This window comes from Scyliorhinus canicula, chromosome 17 (genome assembly GCF_902713615.1).
Source record: "Scyliorhinus canicula chromosome 17, sScyCan1.1, whole genome shotgun sequence".
Classification (NCBI taxonomy): Eukaryota; Metazoa; Chordata; class Chondrichthyes; order Carcharhiniformes; family Scyliorhinidae; genus Scyliorhinus; species Scyliorhinus canicula.
The window spans coordinates 102,092,328-102,105,431 of NC_052162.1; the positions used below are offsets into that span (position 1 = coordinate 102,092,328).

At 51.3% G+C, this 13,104-nt stretch overlaps 1 protein-coding gene across 1 annotated transcript in view; it reads left to right on the top strand.

The window, feature by feature from the left end:
- Positions 1-13,104, top strand: part of LOC119951958 (nitric oxide synthase, brain-like) — a 304,521-nt gene that overhangs the window by 146,170 nt on the left and 145,247 nt on the right. The window contains exons 13-14 of the mRNA XM_038775360.1: positions 3,707-3,811; positions 11,508-11,549. Coding sequence (XP_038631288.1) covers positions 3,707-3,811; positions 11,508-11,549 — 147 coding nt within the window. The remainder of the gene's footprint in view (positions 1-3,706; positions 3,812-11,507; positions 11,550-13,104) is intronic.

A 13,104-nucleotide genomic window follows, 5' to 3' on the forward strand; every position in this document is an offset into this window, starting at 1 on the left:
ACCGTGTGATCGTTCCACAGCCACAGGAATCGTGATGGTGACCGAGTGTCGCTGGGGTTGACGAGCGGTGAAACTTCGGTGCCGGGTGTGCAGCCCCTGCCCCTCCCCCCACACCCTCCACAGCTAGCCCACGCGGGCACATGATGGAGTGACCGTGACGAACTCAGCGGCCACCAAGGTGGATGGTTCAGCTATTGACATGGGTCAGACTCTCTCTAACGATTCTGAGCTCACAGCTCATCGCAGAGCGGGCTGTCATCATTCCACATGGCACTGATCACACCCGCTGACACAGCCATCAATGTTGTGCCATACCGTCTGGACCCAGACCCTCTGCACGACTAGCGATGCAGGTGGTGGTTTGGTGTTCAGCGGGGACGTCGCATGCGACGCGTAAACCGTGATGCCACCAAGGCGTCGCGTGCCCGCCGTCCTCGCCTGGTCCGTCGTGCCGCCTCCTGGACATCACCAGCACCTGGGTCGTGTCTGCGTGCTACGCCCGCCACTCCACCAGCCTCCTCCTCCTCCTCCTCCTCCTCCCTCTCCTCCTCCTCCTCCTCCTCCTCCTCCTCCTCTGTGCTGGCACCACTGCCACTGGCTTCTCCCTCCGCCTCCTGCAGCAGGTCATCTCCCCTCTGCATCGCGATGTTGTGCAGCGCACAGCAGACCACAACAATGCGAGCGACCCTGTCGGGCTGGTACTGCAGGGCCCCTCCGGAGCGGTCCAGGCACCTGAGTCTCATCTTCAGGAGGCCAAGGCAGTGCTCCACCACACCCCGGTTGCTGCATGGGCCTCGTTGTATCGGGTTTCCGCATTGGTCTGAGGCCTCCGTATAGGCGTCATCAGCCAAGACCTCAGGATAACCCCTGTCGCCTAGCAACCAGCCCCTCAGCCGGGGGGGACGTCCCTCAAACATCGCAGGGATGTACGACTGCGCCAGTATGTAGGAGTCATGCACACTCCCTGGGAACCTTGCACAGACGTTCATGAACGTCATGTGGGGGTCGCATACCACCTGGATATTGATGGAGTATGTCCCCCTCCTGTTTGTGAACACCTCCCTGTCCCCTGCAGGCGGGCGCATGGGGACATGAACACAATCGATTGCCCCCTGCACCATCGGTATCCCGGCCACGCTGGCAAATCCACGAGCTCGTGAGTCTTGACTTGCTTGGTCCTCGGGAAAGGTGATGTAGCGGTCCGCGATGGCATAGAGGGCGTCGGTCACATCCCGGATACACCTGTGCACCGATGACTGGGAGATCCCGGAGACGTCCCCGCTCGGAGACTGGAAGGAGCCGGTCGCATAGAAGTTAAGAGCGACCGTCACCTTGATGGCAACCTGGATCGCGTGTCCTCCCCCCGTTCCACGTGGGGCGAGGTGCGCCACGAGGTGACAAATATGTATCACCGTCCGCCTACTCAGCCGGAGTCTCCTCCTGCAGGTAATGTCCGTCATTGTTAGGAAAGAGATCCGGACACGGTACACCCTCGGCCTTGGTCGTCGCCTCTGGTGCCGTGGCTGCACCCTCACTCTCTCCTCCTCCCCCTCCTCCTCCTCCCCCCCATGCTGCTCGACAACTGGCAACTCCTCGGCCCTTCCCTCTGCTGCTGCAGCTGGCCCTGCATCCACTGCGGGTCGTGGCTGTGGACGCTGCTTCATCTCCAAATGCAGTGCAGCGGCCCCAACCACTGCGCAGAACATAGCCGTTCTGTTCGCAGACATTGTGCTAACCTACAGAAGGGTGGTGGGGGGCAGAGAAATGGGACATGTTAGACGGAGGTTAATCTACACCTCGGCAGCCGCCTGCCACGGGATACCTGTGTGTCCCGGTGGCCTGGTCGCGCTGCTGACACGCGGGCAGCCTAACCCCTGGTCACTTTCTGCAACCAACGGGCAGTTAACTACGTCCTCTTCACCGGTGCGTCCGTAAGCCACAGGGGAACCAGCGGCCGTGTCCTCGTGACTGGCACGCCATGGCATGGTGGCAGACATTTTGTAACCGGGGTTGGACGAGTCACTCGCTCCCTCTCTCCCTACCCCCCCCCACTCCCACTCCCCCCTCCGTCTCCCCCACTCCCCCCTCAGTCTCCCCCACTCCCCCCCTCAGTTTCCCACACTCCCCCCTCCGTCTCCCCCACTCCCCCCTCCGTCTCCCCCACTCCCCCCTCCGTCTCTCCCACTCCCTCCTCCGTCTCCCCACTCCCCCCTCAGTCTCCCCACTCCCCCCTCAGTCTCCCCCACTCCCCCCTCCGTCTCCCCCACTCCCCCCTCAGTCTCCCCCACTCCCCCCTCAGTCTCCCCCACTCCCCCTCAGTCTCCCCCACCCCCTCAGTCTCCCCCACTCCCCCCTCAGTCTCCCCCACTTCCCCCTCAGTCTCCCCCACTCCCCCCTCAGTCTCCCCCACTCCTCCCTCAGTCTCCGCCACTCCTCCCTCAGTCTCCCCACTCCCTCCTCCGTCTCCCCCACTTCCCCCTCAGTCTCCCCCCTCAGTCTCCCCCACTCCCCCCTCAGTCTCCCCCACTCCCCTTGTCTCCCCCACTCCCCCTCCGTCTCCCCCACTCCCCCCTCAGTCTCCCCCACTCCTCCCTCAGTCTCCCCCTCAGTCTCCCCCACTCCCCCCTCAGTCTCCCCCACTCCCCCCCTCAGTCTCCCACACTCCCCCCTCAGTCTCCCCCACTCCCCCCTCAGTCTCCCCCACTCCCCCCTCAGTCTCCCCCACTCCCCCCTCAGTCTCCCCCACTCCCCTCTCAGTCTCCCCCACTCCCCCCTCAGTCTCCTCCGCTCCCCCCTCAGTCTCCCCCACTCCCCCCCGCTCTGGACCCCCTCCCGTTCTCAGGGATGCCTTCCCCGTTGTGGCCAGACTCCAGCAGTGCGCTGAGCGGTGCGCTGAGCAGTGCGCTCACCTCCTCGAAGCTGTCGTCAGCCAGCACGACTGGTTGACGAACTTCAAAAGCAGGTGTGTTGGCCGGCGTGAAAACATGGCGTGAGGACGTCGGAGAATAGCGGGGGGCCAATAAGTCGGGATTCTGGTCATGTCTGGGGGTCTTTCGAGGCCTTTGCCGGGAATGCCGACGTGTAGTTTGTGCGGGGTTCGGAGAATAGCGGGAGAGCGTCGGACCAGGATCGCCGTGAAAATATGCGCGGCCCGCTATTCTCCGAACCGGCGTGAGAGCGGAGAATCGCGCCCAGAGAGTGGAATGAAAGGGTTTGGAGATGGTTTTAACATTGAACATAGAGCATACAATGCAGAAGGAGGCCATTCGGCCCATCACGTCTGCACCGACCCACTTAAGCCCTCACTTCTACCCTATCCCCGTAACCCAATAACCACTCCTAACCTTTTTGGTCACTAAGGGCTATTCATCATGACCAATCCACCTAACCTGCACGTCATGGACTGTGAGAGGAAACCGGAGCACCTGGAGGAAACCCATGCAGACACGGGGAGAGCGTACAGACTCCGCACAGTTAGTGTTCCAGTGTGGAACTGAACCTATGACCCTGGCGCTGTGAAGCCACTTTTGCTACCATGCTGCCCTGCTGGTTGGATGAATATAGTGTCTGGAAGGATTTAAGAAAGAATAAATTGGAGGGATGGTTCAATAAACGGTGAAGGTGCAGATATCTCGCTCAATATCTTGCTCATACTCCAGCTGCATCTTACAAAGTCTCACTGGCTCTCTGCCCACTTGTGTTGCAGGTCATGTGCACAGATGAGTATGATATCATTAACATTCAACACGAAACGTTGGTTTTAGTCGTTGCCAGCACATTTGGAAATGGTGACCCCCCAGAGAATGGACAGGTACAATTACTACCCATCTGTCCTGAACAAGTGTCACTGATAATCTATAAATTGCTTTTGATATTCCACAATCGATCACACACTGGGGACACTGTCACTGATAATACACACTCGATCACACACTGGGGCCACTGTCACTGATAATGCACACTCAATCACACACTGGGGACACTGTCACTGATAATACACACACGATCACACACTGGGGCCACTGTCACAGATAATACACACTCGATCACACACTGGGGACATTTCACTGATAATACACACTCGATCACACAGCAGCGACACTGTCACTGATAATACACACTCGATCACACACTGGGGACACTGTCACTGATAATACACACTCGATCACACACTGGGGACACTGTGACTGCTAATACACACTCAATCACACACTGGGGACATATTACTGATAATACACACTCGATCACGCACTGGGGACACTGTCACTGATAATACACACTCGATCACACACTGGGGACACTGTCACTGATAATACACACTCGATCACACACTGGGGACACTGTCACTGATAATACACACTCGATCACACACTGGGGACATGTTACTGATAATACACACTCGATCACACACTGGGGACACTGTCACTGATAATACACACTCGATCGCACACTGGGGACACTGTGACTGATAATACACACTCGATCACACACTGGGGACACTGTCACTGATAATACACACTCGATCACACACTGCGGACAGTCACTGATAATACACACTCGATCACACACTGGGAACACTGTCACTGATAATACACACTCGATCACACACTGGGGACACTGTCACTGATAATACACACTCGATCACACACTGGGAACACTGTCACTGATAATACACACTCGATCACACACTGGGGACACTGTCACTGATAATACACACTCGATCACACACTGGGGACATGTTACTGATAATACACACTCGATCACACACTGGGGACACTGTTACTGATAATACACACTCAATCACACACTGGGAACACTGTCACTGATAATACACACTCGATCACACACTGGGGACACTGTCACTGATAATACACACTCGATCACACACTGGGGACACTGTCACTGATAATACACACTCGATCACACACTGGGGACACTGTCACTGATAATACACACTCGATCACACACTGGGGACACTGTCACTGATAATACACACTCGATTACACACTGGAGACATGTTACTGATAATACACACTCGATCACACACTGGGGACACTGTCACTGATAATACACACTCGATCACACACTGGGGACACTGTCACTGATAATACACACTCAATCACACACTGGGGACATTTCACTGATAATACACACTCGATCACACACTGGGACACTGTCACTGATAATACACACTCGATCACACACTGGGGACACTGTCACCGATAATACACACTCGATCACACACTGGGGACACTGTCACTGATAATACACACTCGATCACACACTAGAGACACTGTCAGTGATAATACACCCTCGATCACACACTGGGGACACTGTTACTGATAATACACACTCGATCACACACTGGGGACACTGTTACTGATAATACACACTCAATCACACACTGGGGACACTGTCACTGATAATACACACTCGATCACACACTAGAGACACTGTCAGTGATAATATACACTCGATCACACACTGGAGACACTGTCACAGATAATACACACTCGATCACACACTGCGGACAGTCACTGATAATACACACTCGATCACACACTAGAGACACTGTCAGTGATAATACACACTCGATCACACACTGGGGACACTGTCACTGATAATACACACTCGATCACACACTGGGGACACTGTCACAGATAATACACACTCGATCACACACTGCGGACAGTCACTGATAATACACACTCGATCACACACTGGGGACACTGTTACTGATAATACACACTCGATCACACAGCAGCGACACTGTCACTGATAATACACACTCGATCACACACTGGGGCCACTGTCACTGATAATGCACACTCAATCACACACTGGGGACACTGTCACTGATAATACACACACGATCACACACTGGGGCCACTGTCACAGATAATACACACTCGATCACACACTGGGGACATTTCACTGATAATACACACTCGATCACACACTGGGGACACTGTCACTGATAATACACACTCGATCACACACTGGGGACACTGTGACTGATAATACACACTCAATCACACACTGGGGACATATTACTGATAATACACACTCGATCACACACTGGGGACACTGTCACTGATAATACACACTCGATCACACACTGGGAACACTGTCACTGATAATACACACTCGATCACACACTGGGGACACTGTCACTGATAATACACACTCGATCACACACTGGGGACATGTTACTGATAATACACACTCGATCACACACTGGGGACACTGTTACTGATAATACACACTCAATCACACACTGGGAACACTGTCACTGATAATACACACTCGATCACACACTGGGGACACTGTCACTGATAATACACACTCGATCACACACTGGGGACACTGTCACTGATAATACACACTCGATCACACACTGGGGACACTGTCACTGATAATACACACTCGATCACACACTGGGGACACTGTCACTGATAATACACACTCGATTACACACTGGAGACATGTTACTGATAATACACACTCGATCACACACTGGGGACACTGTCACTGATAATACACACTCGATCACACACTGGGGACACTGTCACTGATAATACACACTCAATCACACACTGGGGACATTTCACTGATAATACACACTCGATCACACACTGGGACACTGTCACTGATAATACACACTCGATCACACACTGGGGACACTGTCACCGATAATACACACTCGATCACACACTGGGGACACTGTCACTGATAATACACACTCGATCACACACTAGAGACACTGTCAGTGATAATACACCCTCGATCACACACTGGGGACACTGTTACTGATAATACACACTCGATCACACACTGGGGACACTGTTACTGATAATACACACTCAATCACACACTGGGGACACTGTCACTGATAATACACACTCGATCACACACTAGAGACACTGTCAGTGATAATATACACTCGATCACACACTGGAGACACTGTCACAGATAATACACACTCGATCACACACTGCGGACAGTCACTGATAATACACACTCGATCACACACTAGAGACACTGTCAGTGATAATACACACTCGATCACACACTGGGGACACTGTCACTGATAATACACACTCGATCACACACTGGGGACACTGTCACAGATAATACACACTCGATCACACACTGCGGACAGTCACTGATAATACACACTCGATCACACACTGGGGACACTGTTACTGATAATACACACTCGATCACACAGCAGCGACACTGTCACTGATAATACACACTCGATCACACACTGGGGCCACTGTCACTGATAATGCACACTCAATCACACACTGGGGACACTGTCACTGATAATACACACACGATCACACACTGGGGCCACTGTCACAGATAATACACACTCGATCACACACTGGGGACATTTCACTGATAATACACACTCGATCACACACTGGGGACACTGTCACTGATAATACACACTCGATCACACACTGGGGACACTGTGACTGATAATACACACTCAATCACACACTGGGGACATATTACTGATAATACACACTCGATCACACACTGGGGACACTGTCACTGATAATACACACTCGATCACACACTGGGGACATGTTACTGATAATACACACTCGATCACACACTGGGGACACTGTCACTGATAATACACACTCGATCGCACACTGGGGACACTGTCACTGATAATACACACTCGATCACACACTGCGGACAGTCACTGATAATACACACTCGATCACACACTGGGAACACTGTCACTGATAATACACACTCGATCACACACTGGGGACACTGTCACTGATAATACACACTCGATCACACACTGGGAACACTGTCACTGATAATACACACTCGATCACACACTGGGGACACTGTCACTGATAATACACACTCGATCACACACTGGGAACACTGTCACTGATAATACACACTCGATCACACACTGGGGATACTGTCACTGATAATACACACTCGATCACACACTGGGGACACTGTCACTGATAATACACACTCGATCACACACTGGGGACACTGTCACTAATAATACACACTCGATCACACACTGGGGACACTGTCACTGATAATACACACTCGATCACACACTGGGGACACTGTCACTGATAATACACACTCGATTACACACTGGAGACATGTTACTGATAATACACAGTCGATCACACACTGGGGACACTGTCACTGATAATACACACTCGATCACACACTGGGGACACTGTCACTGATAATACACACTCAATCACACACTGGGGACATTTCACTGATAATACACACTCGATCACACACTGGGACACTGTCACTGATAATACACACTCGATCACACACTGGGGACACTGTCACTGATAATACACACTCGATCACACACTGGGGACACTGTGACTGATAATACACACTCGATCACACACTAGAGACACTGTCAGTGATAATACACACTCGATCACACACTGGGGACACTGTTACTGATAATACACACTTGATCACACACTGGGGACACTGTTACTGATAATACACACTCAATCACACACTGCGGACAGTCACTGATAATACACACTCGATCACACACTAGAGACACTGTCAGTGATAATACACACTCGATCACACACTGGGGACACTGTCACTGATAATACACACTCGATCACACACTGGGGACACTGTCACAGATAATACACACTCGATCACACACTGCGGACAGTCACTGATAATACACACTCGATCACACACTGGGGACACTGTTACTGATAATACACACTCGATCACACACTGGGGACACTGTCACTGATAATACACACTCGATCACACACTGGGGACATGTTACTGATAATACACACACGATCACACACTGCGGACAGTCACTGATAATACACACTCGATCACACACTGGGGCCACTGTCACTGATAATGCACACTCAATCACACAGCAGCGACACTGTCACTGATAATACACACTCGATCACACACTGGGGCCACTGTCACTGATAATGCACACTCAATCACACACTGGGGACACTGTCACTAATAATACACACACGATCACACACTGGGGCCACTGTCACAGATAATACACACTCGATCACACACTGGGGACATTTCACTGACAATACACACTCGATCACACAGCAGCGACACTGTCACTGATAATACACACTCGATCACACACTGGGGACACTGTCACTGATAATACACACTCGATCACACACTGGGGATACTGTCACTGATAATACACACTCGATCACACACTGGGGACACTGTCACTGATAATACACACTCGATCACACACTGGGGACACTGTGACTGATAATACACACTCAATCACACACTGGGGACATATTACTGATAATACACACTCGATCACACACTGGGGACACTGTCACTGATAATACACACTCGATCACACACTGGGGACATGTTACTGATAATACACACTCGATCACACACTGGGGACACTGTCACTGATAATACACACTCAATCACACACTGGGGACACTGTCACTGATAATACACACTCGATCACACACTGGGGACACTGTCACTGATAATACACACTCGATCGCACACTGGGGACACTGTGACTGATAATACACACTCGATCACACACTGGGGACACTGTCACGGATAATACACACTCGATCACACACTGGGAACACTGTCACTGATAATACACAATCGATCACACACTGGGGACACTGTCACTGATAATACACACTCGATCACACACTGGGGACACTGTCACTGAGAATACACACTCGATCACACACTGGGGCCACTGTCACTGATAATACACACTCGATCACACACTGGGGACACTGTTACTGATAATACACACTCGATCACACACAGAGGGGACACTGTCACTGATAATACACACTCGATCACACACTGGGAACACTCACTGATAATACACACTCGATCACACACTGGGAACACTGTCACTGATAATACACAATCGATCACACCCTAGGGACACTGTGACTGATAATACACACTCGATCGCACACTGGGGACACTGTCACTGATAATACACACTCAATCACACACTAGGGACACTGTGACTGATAATACACACTCGATCACACACTGGGGACACTGTCACTGATAATACACACTCAATCACACTCTAGGGACATGTTACTGATGATACACACTCAATCACACACTGGGGACACTGTCACTGATAATACACACTCGATCACACACTGGGGACACTGTCACTGATAATACACACTCGATCACACACTGGGAACACTGTCACTGATAATACACAATCGATCACACACTAGGGACACTGTCACTGATAATACACACTCGATCACACACTGGGAACACTCACTGATAATACACACTCGATCACACACTGGGAACACTGTCACTGATAATACACAATCGATCACACCCTCGGGACACTGTGACTGATAATACACACTCGATCGCACACTGGGGACACTGTCACTGATAATACACACTCAATCACACACTAGGGACACTGCTACTGATAATCCACAAGTGATCACACACAAAGGACACTATTACTGATAATACACACTCGATCACACACTGGGGACACTGTCACTGATAATACACACTCAATCACACTCTAGGGACATGTTACTGATAATACACACTCGATCACACACAAAGGACACTGTCACTGATAATTCACACTCGAACACACACGAAGGACACTGTCACTGATAATACACACTCGATCACACACAAAGGACACTGTCACTGATAATACACACTCGATCACACACTGGGAACATTTCACTGATAATACACACTCGATCACACACTGGGGACACTGTCACTGATAATACACACTCAATCACACACTGGGGACATTTCACTGATAATACACACTCGATCACACACTGGGGACACTGTCACTGATAATACACACTCGATCACACACAAAGGACACTGTCACTGATAATACATACTCAATCACACACTGGGGACATTTCACTGATAATACACACTCGATCACACATGAAGGACACTGTCACTGATAATACACACTCGATCACACACTGGGGACACTGTCACTGATAATACTCACTCAATCACACACTGGGGACACTGTCACTGATAATACACACTCGATCACACACTGGGGACACTGTCACTGATAATACACACTCGATCACACACTGGGGACACTGTCACTGATAATACATACTCAATCACACACTGGGGACATTTCACTGATAATACACACTCGATCACACACTGGGGACATTTCACTGATAATACACACTCGATCACACATGAAGGACACTGTCATTGATAATACACAATTGATCACACACTGGGACACTTTCACTGATAATACACACTCGATCACACACTGCAGACACTTTCACTGATAATTCACAATCTATCACATACATAAGTTTTGAAACTTATTCAGATTGAGTGATGTGATGTTGTGTTGTGTTGTACAATCCTGTTTCTTGTACAACTATGTTCTTCACTCCCGAATCTCTTTGTAGATTTTTGCAGACCTTTTGATGGCAATGACACATCCGAGCTCCGCCGCCAAGCTGACACAGTGAGTTAAGCAGGCCTGGAGCCGAGCAGATACAGGCACTGTGCTGATCATTTTACAGATTAGAGCATCAGAAATACAGACTGGTCTCCCTAGTTCGATTGCCCAGAGGCCATTCAGACCCTCACACAAGTGCCACCGATGGGTACTCATGGCTTATCCTCCTCCAACCTAATTGGATTGTACACTCTTCAATTCTGACCAAGTTTTCAATTCACTCTCAAGTTTTCGAACATTGTTTGTTCAAAAATACCTTTCCTGAGATCGTTCCCAAACAATGTCACTTCAATTTCCCTCACTCACTCGCTGGGATCTCCCTTTCTCCATCACCGTGAAATCCCTCACTCCTTCTCGGGGAACCCCCTCACCAGGAAACCCCTCACTTCCTCACAAAAATTCCCTCACTCCAACAGCAGAAACCCCCTCACTCCAACACCGGGAACTCCCTCACCCCAACTCCGTGAACCTCCACTTCATTCCGAGAACACCCTCACCCCATCATCGGGAATTTCCTCACTCCATCACCAGGCACTCCCTCAATTAATTATCGAGAACTCACTCACTCCATCACTAGGAACTCCCACACTCCAAAACAAGGAAATTCCTCATTCCTTCACCGGAAACTCCCTAACTCCCTCACGGGGAACATCCTCCCTTCCTCACCGGGAACATCCTCACTCCCTCACCGGGAACTCCCTCACTCCCTCACCGGGAACCACCTCACTCCCTCACCATGAACCCCTTCACTCCTTCACCGGAAACTCCCTAACTCCCTCACCGGGACCTTCCTCACTCCCCCACCGGGAACATCCTCACTCCCTCACCGGGAACTCCCTCACCGGGAACCCCCTCACTCCCTCACCATGAACCCCCTCACTCCCTCACCGGGAACCCCTTCACTCCTTCACCGGGAACCCTCTCATTCCCTCAGCGGGAACTCCCTCAGTCGCTCACCAGGAACCCCTTCACTCCCTCACCTTGAACCCCCTCACTCCCTCACCCGGAACTCCCTCAGTCCCTCACCAGGAACCCCTCACTCCCTCACCCGGAACTTCCTCACTTCCTCACAATCCCTCAGCAGGAAACCCCTCACTCCCTCACCGGAAACTCCCTCACTCCAAAACAAGGAACTTCCTCACTCCTTCACCGGAAACTCCCTAACTCCCTCACCGGGAACTTCCCCACTCCCTAACCGGGAACATCCTCACTCCCTCAGAGGGAACTCCCTCACTCCCTCACCGGGAACTCCCTCAGTCCCTCACCAGTAACCCCTTCACTCCCTCACCCGGAACTTTCTCACTCTCTCACACTCCCTCAGCAGGAACCCCCTCACTCCCTCACCGGGAACTCCCTCACTCCAACAATAGGAAACCTTTCACTCCCTCACCCGCAACCCCCTCACTCCCTCACCCGGAACTCCCTCACTCCTTCACCAGGAACCCTCTCATTCCCTCACCGGGAACCCCCTCACTCCCTCACCGGGAACCCCCTCACTCCCCCACCGGGAACTCCCTCACTCCTTCACCGGGAACCGTCTGATT